At 48.0% G+C, this 24,100-nt stretch overlaps 1 protein-coding gene across 2 annotated transcripts in view; it reads left to right on the top strand.

The window, feature by feature from the left end:
* The window catches only part of CRCP (CGRP receptor component), a 37,995-nt gene extending 19,592 nt beyond the window's left edge, over positions 1 to 18,403 (top strand). For both annotated transcript variants that reach the window (XM_031967888.1, XM_023503673.2), the window contains exons 5-6: positions 10,922 to 10,979; positions 16,720 to 18,403. In XM_031967888.1, the coding sequence (XP_031823748.1) occupies positions 10,922 to 10,979; positions 16,720 to 16,860 (199 nt within the window). In that variant the 3' untranslated portion in view covers positions 16,861 to 18,403. The remainder of the gene's footprint in view (positions 1 to 10,921; positions 10,980 to 16,719) is intronic.
* The last annotated feature ends 5,697 nt before the right edge of the window (positions 18,404 to 24,100 follow it).

Here is a 24,100-nt window from a genome sequence, read left to right as displayed (position 1 = left end):
TTTTTAATTTAACATTCCTTCCTTGTACTGACATTTTATCTCCTACCTAATTAATTATTTTATTTATTTAAAAATTATGGGCTTAGGGGCAGCTAGGTGGTACAGTGGACAGAGCACTAGCCCTGAAGTCAGGAAGACCTGAATTCAAATCGCCTCAGACACTTAATACTTTTTAGCTGTGTGATCCTGGGCAAGTCACTTAACCTCAGTTGCTTCCTTTAAAAAAAAATTATGGGCTTGGCAGTCATCAACATAGATATATTTCTGTACAAAAAAGGTTGGAAAAAGGATTGCCTATGAAACTGTGAATCTACCATGTTTACAGCTTGGTTTTTAAAAATTATACAGCTGAGGGGCAGTTAGATGGCATAGTGGATAGAGCCCTAGCCCTGAGGTCAGAAGGACATGAGTTCAAATCTGGTTTCAGACACTTAACACTTCCCTGGGCAAGTCACTAACCCTAACCCCAATTACTCCAACAACAAAAAAATATATACATCTGTCTTTTTTTTCTAGTAAATTCACATATTTTTAGTATGCATTGCTTTATGAATCATGCTGGGAGAGAAAAATCAGAGCAAAAGAGAAAAACCATGAGAGAGAAAAAAAACAGAAAAAAGAAGTGAACATAGCATGTGTTGATTTATATTCAGTCTCCTCAGTTCTTTTTCTGGCTGTGAATGGCATTTTCTGTCTAAAGTCTGTTGGGATTGCTTTGGATCCCTGAGCCACTGAGAAGAACCAAGCCTTTCATAGTTGATCCATCTCACATTCTTGCTGTTATTATCTGTTTTAACACAACAGTATCAATCATGCCCCACTTGTCTCTGTCCCCTCCTGAAATTTCTGTGTCTTTTTTAAGAAATACATTTCATTGGTTGTTCCTTTCTTTGTTTCTCCTTTCTTGCCTCACTATCACTCTCCATTCCCCCCCCCCCCCCCAAGCCCAGAACAAGTCCACTCTTGTCACCAGTGGCCAAAGACAAGTAAAAACAGTATTGTGCCTTATGGGGCCCATCTGAAAGTGACCACTTCTTTGTGAGCCTCCACATGTGCCCGCCCCGAGAGGACCCATCAAGTCTTTCAGAGTCCTCACCGGCCCCTGTGTGGATCAGAGATCTGTGAGCTTCCCCAGGGCGGCCTTCACAGCACTGTTAATATTATATAGTTGTCCCTTTCACTCAGTCTGGGTTCTCGGAAACTGCCCTTCATCATTTCTTTTTTTCTTTTCTTTCATCATTTCTTAACCCCCCCGGAGGGGACAGTGAGGCTGGTGACCTTGCCCAGCCCTCCCGCACTTCTGTCCGATTCAGTCGGACACACGTCATGGCGTTGTCTTCCCGAGGTCGTGGTTGTCAACAAAAATGGTGCAGTCGTATTCCATCCCGTTCCTGGACCATCACTCGTCCAGCCGTCTCCACTTGATCCTCCCCCCCTTGATTTCCCCCACGGAAAGACCTGCTGTAAATATTTGGTACATATGGGTCCTTTTCCCCTTTTGGGGCCCAGTTTCAAATTGCTCCGGCCCATCCAAGTTTTTAATTCTTTTCCCCCACGGAAAGACCTGCTGTAAATATTTGGTACATATGGGACCTTTTCCCCTTTTGGGGCCCAGTTTCAAATTGCTCCAGCCCATCCAAAGTCTCCCTGACTAGGCCTGGATCTCCACCCCCTCCAACAATCGTTCCTTGCCATCTTTGGTAATCCTTGGGTGTGAGAGAGAACCTCAGTGTTGGGTGAATTAATTTCTTTTTATTAGTGATCTGAGTTTCAGTCTTCTGAGAACCTGCCTTCAGGCAGTTATAACTTGGGCACTAGCAGAGCACCCAGTGACAGCTGAACAAGTACTCCTGGGAAAATCCTCATCTTCCCACCTACCCGTCCCTTGCCCGCCAGATTGCCTAATGGGCGTGTTCCCTGGAGGGCTGTTGTGTGCCCCAGGGCAGCTACTGGCAAGATGAGAAAGATCACTCCTCCCTTTCATTGTGGGTAGGGTTGAACTGGTTGTGAAAGCTGCAGATCTTATGACATCCCCACCCCCACTTATGCCCCATCTGCCCCCCGTTCTCCCCCCCCCCCCCCCCCCCCCGGTCTAACTTTTCTTGTTGCTGTCCGGGGCATCCTTCCTGTTACTCAGGTTTACAACCTCTGTCCTTCTTACAAATTCCTATCATCTCTCATTTGACCCCTTCTTGTCACTGCTCCAGCCTTGCCCTTCTTTAATCAATCGATTAGCTAATAAACACTTATTAGGCTCCTGCTGTGTGCCAGGGATTCATCTTCTCTTGACTGGACTGTCCCTGGTTCTCTGCCTCCCTTCTCCAAGCTACTTCACATGGTCCTTCTAAAGCAGAGGTCCTTTCTTTACTCTGTTACTATATATATATATATGGCTTCCTGTGGACTCCAGGACCAGAAGGCATTTCATCTGTAGTTCCTCCTTTTCAAATTTCTAATTTTTCTCTGAAAATAATTATGAATGTGGTGTACCTGTATATACTTTATAAATATACGTGTGACTATATTATGACTATATGCATATTGGCCATGGATACTTGCAATTTTGTTGTGATAGGAATTTTTTTATTGTAGTAAATTTATTTTTTAGTTTATTTATTTTTAATGCATGTTGCTTTATGAATCATGTTGGGACAGAAAAAGCAGAGCAAAAAGGAAAAACCATGGGGGAGAGAAAAAAAACAAGTGAACAAAGCATGTGTTGATTTACATTCAGTCTCCTTAGTTCTTTTTCTGGATGCAGATGGCATTTTCTGTCCAGAGTTTATTGGGATTGCTTTGGATCACTGAACCTTTGAGAAGAACCGAGTCTTTCATAGTTAATATGATAGAAATTAGCAAAAATTTGGAGATTCCAACTTCTGAGAGATTAAGGGGATTTTGTAAGGGGAGCGTTGTTTACACCATGACTGCGAGGTTAAATAGAAAGGAAACAAATGAAACTTAATACTGTGTAGTTACTAATCACTACACTGGGCTTTGGAGATGAGGTAAGAAAAGCCCATGTCTCTTGGCAGAGGTGGTGGATTGTAGGGAGGAATATTGCATATGCTCTTGCATGTGTGAGTAGATTCTAGATCTAGCAAGAAGTGGCCTTGGGGTTCTAGACCCACCCTCTTGTTTTATAGATGAAGGAACCAAAGTCTAGGGAGTTTAAATGACTTGCATACAGAGCAAATGTGGAGCTGAGATCTGAACCCAGAACCTCTGGCTCCAGTACATGACGTTGCCTCCCAAGATCTTGGTTTGGGGGATAGGTTTCTTCCTCTTCTTTTTCTTTTCATCTTTTGTTCCAAGGGATGGCCTCTGGCATCTGGAGGAGGAAAGGATGGATTTGGGGAGAATAAAGGTAGAAAACCCCAAAATATCGATAATAATACGACCCAGTGATGTACTCGGCAAGGTTCTGCTGTAAGGGTCGGCTCTTGATGTCCTCCAGCCTCCCACCTTCTACAGATAAGCAGTGAGCCTCATTCTCTCCTGTTTTTTCCCCCATAAAATCTATGCTTCTGTGGCCAGAGGGAGTGCTCTGCGGCTAATCTCTTCTCCTTCCTTGGGAGAGAAGGGGCGAGCAGGGATGAGCAGACACCCCGCCGGGTCTGAAAGGATGAGCCCAGGGAAGCCCGGACGGTTCCTCCAGGCCCGGCAGCTGCGCTCGGCCTGGACCGGGCCCTGGCTCTGTCGCTCTCAGCCAGGCCAAACTGACGGTGGGCTCTCTTCCCCTCCTCCTCCTCTCCTTAAAAAACAAACAACAGACTTTGTTTTAAAAGACCCAATCTTGGCTCAGTCCACTTCCTATTTAAGGTATTTTGGAAGGAAACTGCTCACGCCCCAGGAGCATCAGTCAGTCAGCGGACATTTCTCAGTCCCCTGCTGTGTCTGAGGCCCTGCTGGGACTGACCAAGAAGCAAAGAGCCCCTGGCTGCTAGAGTCGTGTTCTGGAATGGGGGGCCAGCTCCCACAAACTGAGGTCAGAGGACCTGGGGGAAGGTTCCCACAATTTGGGAGCTGGGGGAGGAGACCAGGAAGGGCTTGCTGAAGAAGATGAAGGGAAACCAGAGGTTCCAGTGAGCCTGGGTGGGCAGGGAGCCATTTTTGATTCCTCCCCGTTGGACGAAAGTACTCTTCCACACCCCATTCCCCGGTCCCCCATTTGCCCACATTTCCTAAACATTTGCTACTTGTAAAGCAATGGGCTCAGCGCTATTGGGAAGGAGGTGGGCTGGAGAGCAATTAGATTGGGAAGGTAGATGATTATGGAGGTGCCTATAGGAGCTTGAAGTCTAATGGGAGAGACAGAGAGGAAGTGAGGGAGGGAGGGAGAAAAAGAAAGAGGGAGAGGGGAGAGGAAGAGAGAGAGACAGAGAGGGAGAGAAGGAGAGAGAGAGAGAAAGAGGGAGAGATGGAGAGAAAGGGAGGGATGGATGGGGAGAGAGGGAGGAAGGGAGAGAGATATGGAGAGAGAGGGAGGGAGGGAGAAGGAAGAAGGAGGGAGGGAGAGAGAGGAAGGGAGGAAGGGAAGGAGAAAAAGGAGGGAGAGGGGAGAGGGAAGGAGACAGACAGAGAGAGGAGAGAGAAAGAGGGAGAGATGGAGAGAAAGGGAGGGATGGACGGGGAGAGAGGGAAGAAGAGGTGGGGAGGACAGAGACAGGGAGAGACAGAGAGAGAGAGGGAGATATAGAGGAAGAAAGGGAGGAAGAGAAAGAGTGTGTGTGACTGGGTCACAGTGTATGTGGAGAGGGTAGAGACAGAAAGAGGGGGAGAGGACAGAGAGAAAGAGGGGAGGGGGAAGGAGAGAGGGAGGGAGGAAGAGAGAAAGATAAGAGGGAGGAAGGGCAGAAAGACAGGGAGAGAGAGAGTGGGTCATAGAGTATGTGGAGGGATAGAGGCAGAGAGGCAGAAAGACAGAAAGAGAGTGGGGGGAGGATGGCCAGAGAAAGAGAGAGGGAGAGAGGAGAAAGAGGGAGGGGGAGGAGAGAGATGGAAAGATTGATAGGGAGAAAGATAAGCAGATAGATAGCTCTTGTGCAGCGGGAAAAGTATTTTTGGCAGCTGCAAAATAATGCACGTTCATGTCTTAACCAGTTTATCGTGTAGTGATGGCATCTGCCTCCCCGGGTCGCTGCGAGGATTGAGCCAAACAAGAGTTAATGCCTGGCACACAGTAGGTGCTCTATAAAAGCTTTGTGTGCAGTGGACTTGCTGCTTTGCACTGAGTTTAGAGCTCAGCTCACGGGTGGGGGGGGGAAGAGAGGGGGGTTGGGGGAGGCACCTTCTCCCGGGTCCAGGCTGTGCTTGGGGTTCCCAGGGGGCAGAGGAGGGGCCTGTAGTGAGACCTCTGGTTTTGAAGGTGAGCTGCTGCAAGCCTCCATTCTGCCACCAGGGGGAGCCGCACCCCCAGCCGTCCTCCCGAACTCCAGGTCCTACTTCTCAGGAAGGCTCCTGGGCCGCTTTAAATGTCTGAGAGAGAGAGCGAGCGTGAGCGAGCGCGAGGGAGCTTGTGTGAGGGGCTCACTGGCCGAAAGCCGGAAGGGATCTAGGGGCCATCCAGGCCAATGCCCCCATTTGACAGTTGGGGAAACTGAGGCCAGCCTGGTTAAACGGCACACTGAGGAGCATCGGAGGCAGGATCCTGCTCCAGGCCTTTTGATGTTGTGTCTAAATGGTGGATCAGAAACGCCCGCATTTGTGATCTCAGGGCCCCGTGCCCTGCACATAACCAAACACTCTTGTTGAGGGAGTGGTGGAGGTTCCAATTCACTGATTTATCTGTGGACACAGTCGGTCAGTGGCAGTGGTGAGATTGGAACTCGGGTTCTCCAGTGCTGTCCACAGAGCCAACCTGCCCAAAGTGGCCCTTAGAGGGGGGAGACCCCCTGGGCACCGTCTGCCAGCCCCTGGAAAGCCCCACGTGATTGTAAGTCCCCTCCTCTTGTGACAGGGAGACCTCCGACGGGGGCGGCTGGATTTTAAGCTCCCTGCCTGAAATGCTCCTTTGGCCGGACTTGCTCCCCACACTGGGGCTGACACGGGGGGGGGGCCAATGGCCGCGGGTGACAGGGGGAGGAAGAGGCAGCTACGAGACCTGGCCAGAGAGAAAAAGGCCCTGGGAGCCTCACCCAGGCCAGCTTGGGGCGGGGGAGGAGCCGAAAGAAGCCGGCTCCCAAGGCCCCTGGAACTCTGTCCCAAGGCAAATACTGTGCAGCCGCAACCCCTCGCTCCCAAGGTGGTCCCGGGAGCTCACCACTGCCTGGGAGGGAAGACCTGCGTCTACCCGCGGCCAGTCCGGATGTGGCCATCCGCCCGTCACCTGATCTGTCTGACTCGATAGAGCTGTCCCACTGTGTCCTAGGCCTACTTCTTACCCACTTCCCTTATTTTCATCTCAGTTTTCCTAGATTTCCATCTTATTTATCTAGCTAATGTATTTGTCTGTCTACAGATACCTATATCTGCAAAAAGACTGGATATATATTAGATAGAAGTCAAAATACAGGAAGTTCTCGCTTTACATACATTCAGTTCTCCAGTGGGTGGCCAGCCCCAGCTCCGCCGTTAGTCAGGTGGCAGGAGGCTGGGGCAGCCTCTCCCCAAGGGTCCCCTCCAGTCCCTGAAGCTGCTCTGGCTGCCAAGGCCAAAGAGCTGAGGAGGGGGAGTGGAGCCCCATGGATATCTGTCTGTCTGCCTGTTTTATCTATCTATCTGTGTCTATATCTACAAGAGTTGGAGATTGATGGACAGATGGAAGGACGGATGGATAGATATGATGGATGGGTGGGTAAATATGGATGGATGGTTAGATAGAAAGATATGGACGGATGGACAGACAGATATGTAGATGTAGATGTATGTATGTATGTATAGATAATAGATGTATGTAGGTATAGATGGATATATAGATTTAGGTGCATAGATACAAGTAGATATAGATGTATGCATGTATTTAATTTCTTAAATGGAAGGTTTTTTTTAGCACTGTGACTTCTCAGAATTAAGCTCACTGCTCTCAGAAGAGAGACAGAGATAGGAAGATAAAGAAGGTGGGACAGACAGAGAGAAGGAAGAAGGGGGGAGGCAAGGAGAGAAGGAAAGGGAGACAGACAGATACTGGGAGAGTGTATGGGGGAGTGTTTGTATGGATGGAAAGCTGGTCCTGGAGTCAACGAACAAACAGATGAGTGGATGGATATATAAATATAAGTAGATGGATGGATGGATGACAGAGATAGGATTGAATTCAGGTCCTTTAATGCTAATTCCAGAGACGGTTGCAGTTATCGGGGATCTAGAAGCAAAAGAAAAAATCTCCCTTCAAGGAGATTACATTCTGCTGGAGGCCAGGACCTGAAAGCAGATCCATATAGTAACAATTCTTTGAGGAAGGAGTGCTCACCAGTCCTAGAAGGATCATGAAAGATTTTGTGTCAGAAGTGGCCTGGGAGAGGAGCCTGACTAAGAGATAACAGAGAGGTGGGAGCGTGGAGTGCAGGGCAGGGGGCACAACTTGTGCAAAGGCCCAGAGATGGGAGATGAAGGGTTCAGTCTGGATTATTGCACCAGGAGAGCAATTTGGCTGAAACTTTGGGCACAGGAAGGGGAGGAATGAGAAATGAGACTGGCCTTTGTGAAAGGCTTTAAATGCTAAGAGGAAAATTTGCATTTTATCCAGGAGGCAACAGGGAGCCAGGGGAGTTTCTGGAGCAGGGAGAAGGGGAGTGGACAGGCCAGTACCTGCTTCTCTGATCAGATAAATCACAAAGCCAGTAGACCAAGGCTGGAGATTTTTCCCTGTTCAGAAGCAGTTTTTATGCCCCGTTCTCCAGTGACCTTTGCCATATGTCCTTCATGCTTGGTTCTTGTGGCCTTTTGTGCAAACAGGCCCATCTTTTAGAATTAAGTTCTTAAGTGACATGGAGGAAGCAGCTTTTCTTCTCATCAGATGAGATCATTTTTCCTAGATCAGAAATGCAGCGTCACCAACAATACCAAGACAACAATGCCTGGCGATTTAATTTACAGAAACCAAGGCAAGAAAAGCATTTGCTAATGGAAAAAACCCAAGGCCCATGATCCCTCTGGTGCTTTCCATTTTTGTCAGGGAAGGCAACGGTTGCCTTGCAACCCAGCGTTCTCTTTTTCTCCCTGAAACGTTTAATTTTTTTTTTTTAATTAACAAGCATTTATTTTCTCTCTCCTCCCACCCTCCTTCATGGAGAAGAAAAAAACCTTTCATAATCAATATGCACAGTCTGTCAGAACACTTCCACACTGGCCATGTCCAGAAATGTAAGTCCCTTGCTTTCTTGGGAGAAAATAAGGTGTTCTTTTTTTGGTTTTTTTAGATTATACATGCGCAATTTATGTAAAACATTTCCATATTAGCCATTTTGTACAAGACAACTAGAATAAAAGGGAAAAAATGAAAGAAAGTGAAAAATAACTTGCTTCAATCTGTCTTCGGTCAATATCAGTTCTTTCTCTGAAGAAGGATAGTGTGCTCCCTCATTAGTCTGTGGGCATAGTCTTGGGTCGTTGTATTGCTGAGAATAGTGAAGTCGTTCCCGGTTCTTTATTGAACGGTGTTGCTGTTACTGGGTAGGTCGTCCTCCTGATTCTGTTCACGCTATTTTCCCCCAGTTCATGAAAATCTGTCTTTCCAGGTTTTTCAGATATCCTCCTGCCTGACATTTCTTAAAGCACAATAATATTCCATTATGACCATACATGTCAGCTTGTTCAGCCATTCGTTAATTGATGGACATCCCCTTAATCCCCAATTCTTAGCCATCACAAGAAGAGCTGCTATACATTTTTTTTTTTTTTTTTTTTTTGACTGAAGCAGTTGGGATTAAGTAACTTGCCCAGGGTCACACAGCCAGGAAGTGTTAAGTGTCTGAGGCCAGATTTGAACTCAGGTCCTCCTGACTTCAGGGCTGGTGCTCTATCCACTGCACCACCTCGCTGCTCCTGCTATACATAATTTTGTACAAATAAGTCCTTTCTCTTTTTTGGCTCTCTTTGGGATATAAACCTAGCAGTGATGTTGCTGGATCAGAGGGTGTGCGCAGTTTGATTAGCCCTTTGGGTATAGTTCTAAACTGCTCTCCAGAATGGTTGGATCAGTTCACAATTCCACCAGCAGTGCATTCGTATCCCAGTTTTCTCATATCCTCTCCAACGTTTGCCATTTTCTTTTTTGTCATCTAAGCGACAAGGTATTCTTTTTTCAAGCAGGCACCGAGTAAGACTCAAATGGAGAGTTTTTTTTTTCTTCCACTTTATTATTTTTAACACTCATTGCTTTATGAACCATGTTAGGAGAGAAAAATCAGAGCAAAAGGGAAAAACCATGGGAGAGACTTTAAAAAAAAGAAAAAAGTGAACATAGCATGTGCTGATTTACATTGTCTCCTTAGTTCTTTTTCTGAATGCAGATGGCATTTTCTGTCCAAAGTCTATTAGGATTGCCTTGGATCCCTGAACCACTGAGAAGAGCCAAGCCTTTCCTAGTTGATCATCGCACATTCTTGCTGTTACTGTGTACAGTGTATTCCTGGCTCTGCTTGTTTCACTCAGCATCAGTTCATGTAAATCTTTCCAATCCTTTCTACAATCAGCTTGTTCATCATTTTTTATAGAATGATAATATTCCATTACCTTCATGTACCACAACTTGTTCAAGATCTGACAGGTGTGAGGTGGTAGCTCAGAGTTGTTTTAATTTGCATTTCTCTGATCAATAGTGATGTAGAGCACTTTTTCATATAACTATAGATGGCTTGAATTTCTTAAATGGAGGGTTTTTTCAGCGCTCTGACTTCTCTTAGAATTAAGCTCACTGCTTTAGAAAAGAGACAGATAGGAAGATAGAGAAGGAAGAGACAGAGAGAGAAGGAAGGAGAAAAGAGGAAAAAAAGAAAAGAAGAGGAAGAGAAAGAGAGAGGAGAGGGAGAGGGATAGACACAGAGAGTGTGTATGAAGGGGTGTTTGTATTTAAAAGGCGGCCCAGTGGATGGAAAGCTGGTCCTGTCGTCAAGGAAACCTGACTGCATCCCTCCAGTCCTGCAGCTCATGCGGGTTTCCATATCCTTCCTTATGGGCCATTTCCCCTACCCCCAGCCCCATCTAGACCTGGAGGAGATCTCAGAGGCCAGAGGGCCTACCTAACCCCCTTGATTTTGTGTAGGAAGCCCAGATTATGAGGGGACTTTCCCCAAGGTCATTCAGATGTTAAGCACAAAGGGGAGACTGGGCTCCAGGTCCCCTGACTCCAAAGCTTGTCCAAGCCCCTTTCTCCTGCAGAGGAGGGCACGTGCGCCCCATTCACCTTGCTTTGGTGTCTCTAATTACACAGCTTTCTAGGTTTGCTGTTGCTATTATTATAATTCTTTATCTGTTTATTCATCTAATTATTTATCTGTTATAATAATTATTGTAATTTTTTCTGTTTGTATTGTTGTAGTCATTGCATATGCATTTTGTTTCCATGGTTCCTTTCACTCGCTTTGCATCAGTTCATACAAGTCTTCCGTCCTTCCTGGTGTTCTCTGTTCATCATTTCTTACAGCATTAAAAAGATACTTTTACCTGCCACAATTTAACAGCCTCTTTTGAGAGGGCGGCGTCAAATGCCTACTTAGGAACTCCAAGACTGGAGGGAACATCTCCAGATTGTTTGGAAAGGACTCAGAAAATAGTAGCTAGTGGTTGGGCAGCTGGATGGTCCTGCAGATAGAGCCCTGAGTCTGGAGGCCCTGAGTTCAAATCCTGCCTCAGACACCAGATAGTTGCACTATTTGAGTTCAGATCTGACCGATAGCATTATCTGAGTTCAGATCTGACCGGAGGGACTTGGATGGCTGCACCTCCAGCAGAGTGAGCTTTTCTATGTTGCTTCTGACAGGGCGGAGAAGCTGCAGCTGCTGAACCACAGGCCCATGACTGCTGTGGAGATCCAGCTGGTGAGTGAGCACACGTCGGGGGGCTTTGGGGAGGGTGGGAAGGGGCAGAGGGGTGGCTGGCCGCTCTTGGAGCCGGACAAGGGCACAAGAGACTGGAGGCGCTTCCCAGAGAAGGCCGGAGGTCTCCTGTTGTCTCTTGAGGCATTTTTACTTGAAGGTCTTTGTGGAGGGTCCTCTATGGCCCCAGGACTGGGGAGTGGGCTGTGGCTTAGAGGCAGATTGAGGCCAACCGTGGGAGCTCTCTGGGCCCCTTCTCCCTGGGAGTTTCCCATCAAAAGCTGGGTGGTTCCTTCTCATCTCTTATTTTGGAGACCCTCAGCTACAAGTGGCTCTGGCCCTGTCCGAGCTTAAGATCGCCAGATCAGCCGGAAGCTGAGATTGAGCCCAAGGAGGCAGGAGCCAGGATCCTAGGGCACAGGGTAGATGGGGAAGGGGCGTCAGAAGCCATCTGTGCTTACAGAGGGGGAGACTGAGGCCCCTGAAGGCAGCCAAGGTACTCGCTACTGGTCAGCTTTAATGCTGGCCAAACACTACAGGATTTTATCATCTGAGCCTCCTGAAGTCCTGTGAGAGGATCCGTCCTCCTCAATTTATAGAACCAGGCTGGGAGCAGGAACTTGCTCAAGGCCACAGGGCCGGTAGGAATCCCAGGCAGGATTGGACTCAAGGGCTCCTGACTCCCAGTGTCCGTGTCCTGCACCCCCTACTTGACAGGGGCTGGGATCCGAATCCGTGTCCTCTGAGGGTAAATCCGGCGTGGCTGCTCCTGTACCAGGCGGCCTCGATTTGTCCTCATGGGAACCTTTTTAAGGGTGTTAGAAGTAGCCGGGGCAGGTGACTGACGTCTCAGAAGTTGACTTGGCTTGCAGTAGGCCTCGGGGACCCTCAAGTGTGGCGGGCTCCTACCACGCAGTGATGACGGGCTCCCGCAGGGGTCACCGATAACACATTGCCAAAGGTGGCGCGGTCCCCGAGTGTCTGCTGGTAAGCTCCAGAGATGGGAGGTCCAGTGCCGTCGGTGTCCCAGTATCCCCTGGGGCGTGTGGAGGGAGGGCCTGAGGGAGTCCAGATGAGGCTGTTGGGTCACCGTCCCATGCGCTGCTCACCAGAAGCTTTGGGAAGAAAATAAAGCAGAAAAAGAGGGAGGGAGAGAGAGAGAGAGAGAGAGTGAGTGTGTGAGTTTGGAGACACGGGGACCGTCATCAGCTTTTCTCTCTGGGTCTTCTCCAAATTGCCCCAAAATCACTTCTGTCCTCACTGAAATTGGGAAAGGAGTGCAAGAGGAGGGCACAAAGCACGTGAAATGCCATGGGAGTGGGTTTGGGGGAGGGGGCAGGGGCTGGATCCATGACTTCCCCGGTGGTAGGGAGACCCCATTGAGGAAAGCCCCTCTGCTGAAGCAGCCGGCAGCCTCTCTGCCTCTAGCCCAAATAGCTCATTCCCCTAGAGTTCCCCCTCCACTCCCTCCCTCCCTCCTACTCTCCTTCCCTTCCTTTCTTCCCTCCTTCCTCCCTCCTTTTCCTCTCTTCCTCCTTTTCCTTCTTCCCTCCCTCTCTTCTTCCCTCCCTTTCTCCCTCCCTCCTCTCTCTTCTTCCTTCCTCCCATCTTTCCTCCCTCCTTCCTTCCTCCCTCCTTCCCCTAGGAGAGATGCTCTCTCCTTTCTCTTCCCCTTCCCTCTAAGAGTCTCTCTTTTGCACTGGGCTAGTGATTTTCTCTTTTGGGGGCAGCAGTACAATTGCTTACAGATCCTCACTTGCCCACTAGCACAGAGTTAATTTATCCCATCCCAGGCAGCTGGAGGGTGCAGTGGATAGAGGGCTGGGCCTGGAGCCTGGAAGACCTGAGTGCAAACTTGGCCTCAGACACTAGCTGTGTGACCCCCGTGTGCCTCAGTTTCCCCATCTGTAAAATGAGCTGGAGAAGGAAGTGGCCAACCACCCCATAGCTTTGCCAAGAAAACCCCAACTGGGGTCACAAGGGGTTGAACACAACTGAAAAACAACAAATCTCTCCTGTGAAAGTGGAAAATGGAAAGGGGCCGGGGGTTGCTCCCTGGAGGCCTTTCAGGTGCCCCTTTCCCTAGCGCTGGCTCCTCACTGCCCGCTCTCTTGCTGACGCTTCCCCCTCCCCTAACATGCCCAGTATCCCTTGATCCTCTTGCCCCCGGGGAGAGCAAAGGCTCTCTGGAGACGGGCTGTGAGCATTCATGTATCCCACGGCCCCCCAGTGCCCGGCACCTGGGGATGTTGACGGCCGCCTAGCCCAGCGGGAGGAGCTCGGGCTTCCCGTCCTTCCTGCCTCTGCAGTAATTTTCTGTGACCTTGGGCTTCGCCTCTGCGGCCCTCAGTGCCCTGGTCATCTCCAAAGAAAAGGAACCGCTTCAAAGGGTGTCTGAGGCTCCTTCCGGCCCTGAAGCAAGGAGCTTGTGAATCCTTGGATTTCAGGGAGAGTCGGTGTCTTTTGGACCTCGGAATTGTGGGCGTTCCAATCCCGCTCCAGTTACATAAGCAGAACCGATGTCAGCACTCAAGGTTATAATAATAATAGTAATAGCTGTTTTCTTCATATTTTTCTTATTGAATTGAAATAATTTGCCAAAGTCATCACTTTGGAAGGAAGGAAGGAAACAGGCATTTATTAAGCACTTACTGTGTACCAGCATATGCTGGGTCCATTAGAAATGTCGCTCCCTCTGGGATTCTCACATCTCCCTATAAAGGGAGCGTCTGCCATTGTCCCCATTTTCGAGTTGAGGAGCTGGGTCAGAGTCACACGGCTGTGTCCCAAGATGGATTTGAATTCAGGTCTTTTGGACTCCAGCCCTGGCGCCCTCTGCGCTGTGCCATCTGGTGACCTAAGAGGACCTTTTGAGGGATTTCCCTTTGTTGGATTTTGAGACAATAGGCGAAAGCTGCTGCTCTTTTCCTTCAAAAATGGGGTTATTGGTGCTTTGTAAGAGGCATTGTTCATTCAGCAGCATGCCCCTCCCCCCTCCCAAGGGCCCCTTTTGAGGTTCTCTTTGGTATCTTTTCTGGTTTTCCTTCTGCCTCTCACGTTGGCCTCAGAGAGCTTGGGGGGGGGGGGGGGAGGATTTAGCCCGGGGGACGGACAATGAATCTGGAATCTGGCCTGATCTGGAGGCCTTCTCTCCCCAAGCTGAGCCAGGACCAGAGCCTTCTCGCTGAATTTGCCTCAGTTTCCTCAGTTGTAAAATGGGGATAATAATGACTCTATCCTCCTTGGGGTTGTTGGGAAGATCCAGTGAGACAGTATTTGTAAAGCACAGTGCTGGCTCACAGTAGGTGCTTAATCGTTGTGCGTTCTACTCTTCTTCCACCTGTGTCTGATGCTGAGGCTGAGACCCTGGCCTCCTGGATGGGGCGGCTGTGAGTCCTGCCTCCTCCTGCAGAGCTGGATGGGCCTGGAGGGGGAGACACTGGCCCTCCTTATGTCTCTAATGAGGAACCCCTTCTTTTGGGGGGCTCCCACTCCTGAGTTTTTTTTTTTTTTTTGAGGTCATTTCTCCTCTTTATGGAGCCTCTGCTGTGTGGGGCCAATCTCCATTATTCTTTTTTTTTTTTTTTTAAATGTTAAGTGTCTGAGGCCAGATTTGAACTTGGGTCCTCCTGCCTTCAGGGCTGGGGCCCCATCGTCCACACCACCTGCTGCCCCATCCCCATTGTTCTTAAAGGGCTTCTGGGGGAGGACACCCTGGCCGACGCCTCATTTCTGCTAGAACCTCAGATCTTCTTCAGAAGAATGATTTTTTTTTTTTAAACTGTCTTTTCCCCACATTAAATCCTATGCCCTTTTCTATTCCAATTACAATTTCTAGGCTGAGTGAATTGACACTATGAAGCCTCTCCGAACAGGAGAGATTGTGGACACGTGTGAGTGTGTGTGAGTGAGTGTGTGTGAGTGTGTGTGGTGCCTTTGTGTTCTGTGTGAAGTCCAGACCTGGTTTCCATTAGTCTGGAACAGCTCGGCCCCTGCTCTGCGGCCAGAGAGCAGGATGTATTGTTATTTATGAGGGGGACAAGCGTGGAAAGAATAAAGACCATGTGTCCAGTGAGCAGGGGGGGGCAATAAGAGAAGCCTTGGGGGGCCTCTGTGGAGTCCAAGCCCCTTTGTGTCCCTGGCTGGGGCCCGCGAGAGCCAGAGGAGAGAAGCCTGACCGCCCATTCCGCTGTTTCGGCTTGGGAACAGGATGGCCCTGGTGCTGGCTGATTATTATATTATTCTGTTTCACTGACATTAAGGCTTCCTGGGGGAATGTCTGCTCCTTGCGGAGCTTTCTTTGAGCCATTTCAGCTCTTGAAAGGGATCCATGTGGGGTCCCCCCAGAGCATGATGGGAGGTCGTCTGGGAGGGCACTGTTCTCCCCCAGCCGGGAAAGCCCGGGAGGACGTGGGGGCTGCTCCTAGAATCCCCACTCTGTCGTGGACTTGCAGAGAGATCTGGGAGCGGTGGCTCCCCTTTCTGTGGCTCAGACTGGGCCTGCAGCGGCCCCTCGGCTCCGTATATGCCACTGTCTACCTCCTGTCTGCCAAGGCTCCAGGCCCAGTGGTAGATATTAGTGCCCTCTCTTCTCCCCTATAACCCCCCCCCCCCCAGCCTTCCTGCGCCTGGCCAGAGCTGACCGCGGCCTCCCCACGCGGCCTCCCCCAGGCGTGGCCTCCCCCAGGCACTGCCTCTGTGGTTCCCATCTCCACACCATGTGCTCCAGGTGCCCTCTCTCCCTGACTCTCACCGTGGCTTCCTCACGGCTCTCCCCACTCTAGTCCCTCCTCCACTCAAACTTCAGGGCTCCCGACGGTCTCTGGGATCAGATTTTTATTTCATATTTCTAGCATCCTTTGTAATTGTTCATTTTTGTGCTTACTAATTTTATAAGCTACATATAAGTCATATTGTACTTTTAGTAGCTTTAAACTGCCCTGAGACTTTGGGATCTCCTGTATAATCTATAAATAAATTAATATATTTTATTATTTAATACTAATGAATAATATAATACAATATAAACATATTAATATATTTTATAAATAAGCAAGCTTACAAATATTGGGAGAGGATTCCGAATCTTTTTGTTGCTGGGATGCATAAGCTAACAGGCTTTGGGGATCATTGTCCAGTTCCTCGGACTGGCATTTGAAGCCCTTTCCAGCCTGGCTCCTGGCCCCTTGCCTCCGTTCCAGTCACGCCAGCCCCCATGTTGATCCTCCAGTACAATATATTCTCTCCTACTCCTCTGTGCCTTCCCTTATAACAAAAACTTTTCAAAAAGGGGAAAAGACTCTTATCGAAGCCACTATTTCATCCCCTTTGTGTGTCTCTGCAGTAGCACCGATTCTGGCGCCTCGGCTTTAGAGCTGAAGGGCCTCTGGGGCCTTCTTCAGCTTGTGGATCGCTGGGACCCCCAGAGGAGTAGCCGGCCCAGGGTCACAGAGCTCACTGAGTGGCTGAGTTGAATCTGGGGCTCCTCTCCCAAATCTGGTGCCCTTTGAGAGGCAGGGGGGCTTCCTAAATGGATCCCTGTGCTTGGATTGAGGAGGAGCTGGGCCACCAGGCCCGAGCCACCTGGACCCTCCTCTGCCTTTGAGCCTCCTCAGCCATAAAGCCAGAGTGACCTCCATCATAGCCCCAGGTCTCTGGGAACTTCCCCATCCCCTGCCCCTCCGCGCCCCTGCCCCCTGAGCCCCTACCCCTTATTAACAGGCTGGTGGATTTTCTTCTGCAGATGGTGGAAGAAAGTGAAGAAAGGCTGACGGAAGAGCAGATCGAGGACCTCCTGCAGACCGTCACCAGCATCCTGCCTGGGGACCCCGAGGCCGGGCCCAAGCCCGAGGACATGGCGGTGGATGAAGGGGACCCCGAGTAACTGCCAGCCCCGACTGCGCTGAGAATATCAAAGATATTCAGAACTGTTGGTCTCGCCCCAGAGTCCCCGGGGCTTGCTGTGGCCGTTGTAGAAGCCCCCTCCCCGCTTGGCAGGAGATGCTCCCACGTGAGAGCCAGGGAGAAGGCCGTTCCTGGGCAGCAGCTGAGAAGGGAAGGAGGGGGAAGGGCCACAACCCATAAAGCCCCATGGGCCATGGTTCTGTCTGTCTCCTTGCAGCCCTGCGGTGGGGTCCTAAATGCTTTCGTTTGCCTCTCTCCCCCAAAGGGCCTTGTCTCCAGATCCGCTTCCAAGTGCTGTGGAGGGGGCAGCTACGTTTCTCTCCGGGCTATGTTATTATTCTGTTAGAGAACCATAAAGAAAGAAAAGAAATAATGAATAATTAAAAAACATTCTCCCCATCTCTGCAGCCAGCCTTTTTCTTAAGTTCATTTTATTGTCTCAAGGTCAGGGCTCCTTCAGGGGAGGCAGCTCTGGCTTAGTGGGGAGGGAGCTGGCTCCAAGGCCTGGGTTCCAGTCCCATCTCTGACCCCCGCCGGAGGCCGAGTAGCGATCCTCTGTCTGCCTCAGGCTGTTCCACTGCGCTGGTCTGGAGGCCTTTCCTGTGTCAAGGGAATCATCACTCCCAGCTTAGCCTTTGTTTGTGGAGCTCTGCTGCCCAGGGTGGAGCCCTATCTTTTCTATTATTTGGGGGGGGGCTGTTACATTTTATTCAGTTAACAAGTTTATATCACCCCCAAAAAAAGGTGACATTTGGGTAACATGGATGCAAACCAAATTCCCCCACTGACCCACATCCCAAACAGCCCCCTCCTGCACCCCGAGGCCGCAGCTCTCCGTGGAAGGTGGGCAGCATTCTCCTCATCCGTCTGAACCTTCTAACAACAATAAAAAACCCAATTAAGTGGAAACAGCTGGATGCCGTGACCACATCTGTCAGTGAATCATCCCATCCTGAACGTGACCTCAGTGCAGGAAGCCTCTATCTGGAGAGGAACAGAGGAGGGGGAAGGACCCGCCAGCGGCATTTAAAGGGCCCCTCTGTCCTGTTTCTGGGCCTGATTGGAGATCTGTACCTTTCCTGCCCCACTCAAGGCTTAGGAGTTGAGAGCCCCCACCCCCACCCCGGGGGTCTCCTCAGGATCACCGATTTGGAGTCAGAAGATCGGCAGGGGCTGGACATTCTGGCCCCTTCATTTGGCGGTAGAGCAGAGATTTGAACTCAGATCCATGTCTTTCTTTTGCTCCTCCAGCAGGTAAATTAGAGCTGAAAAGATGGTTTTCAGCTTAAGGGCCAGACACAGGGGTCGTAGAAATTAGAGCTGGGAAAGAGAAAATACATCTCCATCCTGGCTGTGGGGGTGGATCACTGCACATGCTGTCTAACTTGATTGTATTGGTTAGTTTTACGTTTTCCCCTCCTTTTTATAAGTAATGGCTTTGCTGAATGGGTGGGGTAAAGTGGGGAGGAAGGTGAGAGAGGTTTAGAATGGAAGATAATGTAAATAAAAAGTTTTAAAAACCATCTGGTCCAACCTCATCTTAATTTTATTTCTTAATTTAGCTTAATTCACACATTTTGTTTTTCTGCCACAGGCATAGGACCTTGTCATCCCCGGTCTGGCTCCAGGCCCTTCCTTGTCACAAAGACATATAGGCTCTCCACACATTAGCCACATTATGTGGGACAGCTTATACCCCTTTGTGTATATTATTTTCATTGATTAGTTGTGTCTGACTGCAATGCCATTTGGGATTTTTTAGCAAAGATACTGGAATAGCTTTCTGTCTTCTTCTTTAGCTCAATTTTGTAGATGGAGCAACTGAAGCAAACAGGGTAAAGTGATTGGTTCAGGGTCAACCGGTTAGTATCCCAGGGTGCATTTGAACTCAGGTCCTCCTGATTCCAGCCCCAGCTCTCTGTCTCCTGAGCCTCCTGAGTCTGGCTGCCCTTCATTTTATAGACGAGGAGATTTGAACCTGGGCCCTTTGGCTTAGTCCAAGACTCTTTTCTGGAGTTTTTGAATGGGAACCACCAAATTAGGGTCATTATCACGTGAGCCTTAGCCACAGTATTCAGACTGAGTGGGGACTCCGGACTTGTGCCTCCCTTTTTCTGTGAGATTCTCTTTAATGTCGTTATCCAGAAGATGGATGGGCAGCAGTTCCCCGTTTTGGTTCCTGTTGGCTGGGCTCAGCCGTATGGTCCTTTCCAGGATTAAGCTGAGCCAGCTATGGTCACCTTGGAAGTGAGTAAGGGATTCAATTTGTCTGTGTCAGTTTGTCTGGCACACTGAGCCCGGGCCATCCGATGTCCTTGTCAGAGAATTCAAGTGCGTGAGGTGATTTACTGAAGGCGGCCTCCTTTAGCACCCAATCCATTGATTGATAAATCATTTCCAGCTGTCCGCAAGGTTCCAGGGAAGCCCTCTAACTCTTGAGTAGTTGGCTCATGGATGGAGAGAAAAAAGAAATCCCACAGAAGGGCAGCAGTAGATATTTCTGGGAGCCATTATCAGAAATATTGTCAGCAGTGAGGTCCTAACTGCTGTGTATTGAATTCACTTACAAAGATCCAGTTGTAGGAGAGTACTTTTGAGGGTAGAGGGGTCCTTCGGAATCAACTAGTCCAATGCCATCTTTTTAGAACAATGGATGTAAAAAAAAGAGAACGTATTTGGGAACTTGTGACGCCATCTTTGAGGCCGTTAGCTTTTGTAAATCCAGGTACTTCTTCCCCCTCTCCCTCTCCCATATGGAAAGAAGGCTGATTAGGGGTCAGAATTCCCCCAGCTCATTGGTACTATGGCAAGTCGCCTCTGCTGTCGGGGGGTGGTGGTGGTGATCTCTTCATTTATCCCGAGATGGAGTTGAGTCCATCAGGGAAAGGAAGAGATCCATGAGGAAAATGGCAGCATGTCATTCTCCTTCCAGCCATCCCCTTTTGGCTTAACAGAAACAGCTTCAGAGTGGGATGGCTGGAAGGGTGACCATCTAAGGTCCAGCTACTTAAACTGTTGTTGCGATCCTATATGGGGCCTTGTAACTGAATATGGGGATTGTGAAATTATGATTTATTATCAGTAAATGTTTGATTTGTATACCTATTTTATACACCTATATTGCTGGGATCATGTAAAAATATTGCAGGCAAAAACGGTTGTGAGTGGAAAAAGTTTAAGAAAGCCCTGGTTTAAGGCAACTTTTTGAATAAGAATTCCTTCTATCACCATCCCTTTTTAAAAATTTAATTATTTTTCTGATGGACATGGCTATCATCAACAATGAGGTTATTCAGACCAATTCCAATGGTCTTGTGATGAAAGCCATCTGCACCCAGAGAGAGGAACTAAACATGGACCACAACATAGCATTTTCATTCTTTTTGTTGTTATTTGCTTGCATTTTCTTTTCTTTCTCATTTTTTTCCTTTTTGGATCTGATTTTTCTTTTTTTCTTCTCTGCTGAGGCAATTGGGATTAAGCAACTTGCCAGGGTCACACAACCAGAAAGTGTTAAGTGTCTGAGGTCAGATTTGAACTTTGGTCCTCCTGACTTCAGGGCTGTTGCTTTATCCACTGCACCACCAGCTGCCCCCAGGATCTGATTTTTCTTGCGCAGCATGACGTTTGTGAAAATATGTATAGAGGAATTGCACATGTTTAACATATATTGGATCACTTGGAAGGGAGGAAAAAAATTAGAACACAGGATTTTGTAGGGGTGAATGTTGAAAATTATATATATATATATATATATATATATATAAAATAAGCTATAATTTAAAAAAATTATTTTTTGTTAGATTTTCAGTTTTGAACTTTCTCCTTCCCTCCCTGCCCTACACTAGAGAAGGCCACCATTTAATACAGATTTACAAATATAAGTAAAACTATATTATGCATACTTTTGAATATCAGTTCTTTCTCTGGAGGTGGATAGCGTCACCTTTCTTTCCCCATGATATCTCCATCTTCATCATCTCCAGGGAACTATTCCTTACAAAAGAATAAAGAGAAAAAAAAAAAAACTTCAGCAAAATTAACATCAAAAAACATATCTACAGTATACTGTATCTGCATCATCCCCATAAAGTAGAGGGAGGTAGACTTCTCATATCTCTCTCTTTTTTTTTTTTTTTTGTCTTTATAATTTCACAGCATTAGATTTTTATCGTTTTGTTGTTCTTTCCAGTTTCCTTGGTTTAACCATCGTGTGTACATTTTGCTTCCCTGTTTCCACACCAAAAAGGAGAAAGAGGATTAGTAGACATTCTAAGAACACGCGACAGAAGTCGAACGCTCACCGAAATTCTTTGGGAATGAGCAAGCGTTATTTTGCCCACAGTAGTAAAGCTCAGCAACAGGTCTCCATTCGTGGGCTTTGTGGGATGGAACAGAAGGGGTTGGTTCACTTCTATTTGCAGCCCTGAAGCCCCTGGGATGTACTAGGGTTGGCCAAGAGCCTTCGACGGAGATGCTCGTGAGCACCCAGCGGATCCCGTGGGAACAAAGACGCTTCCAAGCCCATGGATGACTCAGGAGATGGTTTGTGGGAGCCGAGAGGGTTTCCATTCAGGACCAAATCTATGACACCACAAAGTACAGAAGAATTATCCGATAGGAGTTCATAGTGAGGAATCGGCGAACACAGTGCATCCCTTTAGGCTGTAAAAACTAAGCACCTACTGAATACTCATAATTATGTGACCTAGTGGCTGTTGGAAGCTCTTTCATGACCTAACAGGCAACCAGTCTCAATAGGTCTCAATATTTATTAGAGAATTCAACCAACCTTGGATGGGGCCTTCCTGATTAGATTGTAACCCCTGAGGGCAGGCCTGTTTTTGCTTTTTCTTGGTATCCCCATTGCACTAACCCTATGTTCTATAAGGGAGTAAGGGTTGGGGATCTGTTGGCTATTTTGCAGATGGAAAACTGAAGGCCTAAGAAGCCGGCTAGTTAAATGTCCTGGCTGCTCGCTTTTGCAGCTGAGAGGGGAGCGAGGGGAGATTCTTCGCCCTGCCTCCCGTCCCCCAGGTCTGGGTGAGATCGTGACACTGTTGCCTAAGTCGGCCCCACCGGGCTTCGCTTCCACGTTGAGGCTGCGGGCCAGGAGCATATGCCAGTGTGTGGGATCCGAGTGAGTGCGTTTGGAAAAAATGTTTGCTGACAAAGAGTGATGGGAAGGAAATGGGGGAAGTGGCGTGGGCCACTTAAGTAAGATCTGTGTTGGATAAAGAGGCCTTGGCAAGCTCCCATGGCCTCGGAGGGCCCCTGCAACCCGGGCTCGAAGTGGAGGTCCTGAGGGAGGACTCTGTACCCCAGAATCCCCTGGGCAGCTGATGTCTCATTCCCCCATCAATACTCTCATTGTCTCCTCGAGGCTGAGACCGTGTTCGGGCAATTTGGGGTTGAGCCAATCTGGACAAGTTCCAGCTTCTCTTTTTGATGTGGGTTGTCATCTGTGAGCTTCTAAGCCCAGTCTCTGGGCATTTCTGGGGCGCTCCCTGAGTGTCCCTTGGCTGTAGAATGCTGGCGCTCTGGACCTGGGGAATAGGAACTCCGAGGTGGTACAGCAGCCTCTGGGACATCCCGAACGGGCTGGACTTTCTCATCTCCTTCAGGACCCCAGCACCTTTAAGGGTCCTCATTCCCTCTGAAGATTTACCATGGCTTAAAGAAAAGTGCAATGTATCTGATAGAAACCAAGCCAATTGGGGGCAGAGATGGGAAAATACTCCATCTTTCCCTGAAAAGGTGGAGGGCTATGGGTTTGGGATGCTGTATACATGGTCACACACTTCCTGATTTTACTTAAGTTGGTTACAGAGGAAAGTTACCCAGGAAAAAAATGAAGATCCAGAAACAATTGATGGCTTGAAAACAAAAATCACCGGTATAACCTTAAAGAAAGCCACAGATAAAGTAATTCAAGTCCACAGGCTGGACAGGTATTTTATGACCTGATAGGGGGAGAGGAATAGAATAGTATCTGGAGATTTGGAGAGAGTGGAAGGAAGCTGGGTTTGGTGGCAGGAAGCTGGGGCGCCAGCCCTGGCTCTGGCTGGCATTTATTAGCTGTCTACCCTCATGGGCTTCAATGGCAACTAAAGGGATAATTAAATTCGATATGCCCTCCCTACAGCCCACGACACTGGGACTAGTCATCCCCTTTTCTGGAACTATTTCCTTAGGGAAGCCATCTGACTTCTTTGAAAGTCCATTTCTTCACTACTGCAGTGGACCACAGAAGAGCCACAACTTCCTGATTTCCATAGGCCACGAGGATGAGTTTCTCTTGATTAACAGCCAATAATCCCGAAAATCGCTGCTTGCTCATCCATTGATGCTTCAAGATGGGTGGAAGGCGAGTTTGTCATTCCACCCGGGTTAGCCACTTTGCAAACCTAAAATTGCTATTTATATCCTCCCCCTCCTCTTCCTCCTCCTTCTCCTCAATAATATTGATGGTAATTAATTACCATTAAATAACACTTATTTAATAATAATATAGCTTAATTAATATAAAATTAATTTAATTTAATAATTATTAATAATTAATAAAAATATAGCTTAATAATATTAGTAGTAATATAATATTTAGTCTAGTATATATAACCTAGAGTTTAAGAAACTTTGATATATTATATATATAGGATAGCATATAATATATAGCATAATAATATTAGTATAATATTTAGTCTAGTATATATAGTAAAGCCCAGCTTCTTAAACCTTCCCCACTTGTGAGCCCTTTTTGCCATATGGAATTTTTATATTTCCCCTGATATATGAATATATAAACAGGTAATTAAATCAAACATTAACTGACAGTCATAAGTTTGCAAACCCCACCTTCAGTAACAAGACCCTCTACAGGGTTGCAATTCACAGTTTAAGAAGCTTTGGTATATAGTATATAACATAATGATTAGTATAATACGTTCTTTCTGGTATGATATATAGATAATAACATTATTATAAATGATTATTGTGTTAATAGTAGCTATAAATTATATTATTTCCAACAGCAGTCCTTACTGGTAGTCATCTATCTGTATTACTGATAATATAGATATTATTGGGAGGAGGAGGAGGAGGAGAAATAATGACAGCCAGGGTAAGGTCACCATGGGGACCTGGGAAACGGGAGAGCCCTTCCAGGGGAGATTGAAGGCAGGTGCTAGAATGGAAGTCGTCTCCCGGCCGGCCGGGTTTTC

The sequence above is a fragment of the Sarcophilus harrisii genome, chromosome 4 (assembly GCF_902635505.1).
Source record: "Sarcophilus harrisii chromosome 4, mSarHar1.11, whole genome shotgun sequence".
Classification (NCBI taxonomy): Eukaryota; Metazoa; Chordata; class Mammalia; order Dasyuromorphia; family Dasyuridae; genus Sarcophilus; species Sarcophilus harrisii.
The sequence above is the reverse complement of the archived record's forward strand: the minus strand, read 5'-3'. Positions and strand labels throughout refer to the sequence as shown.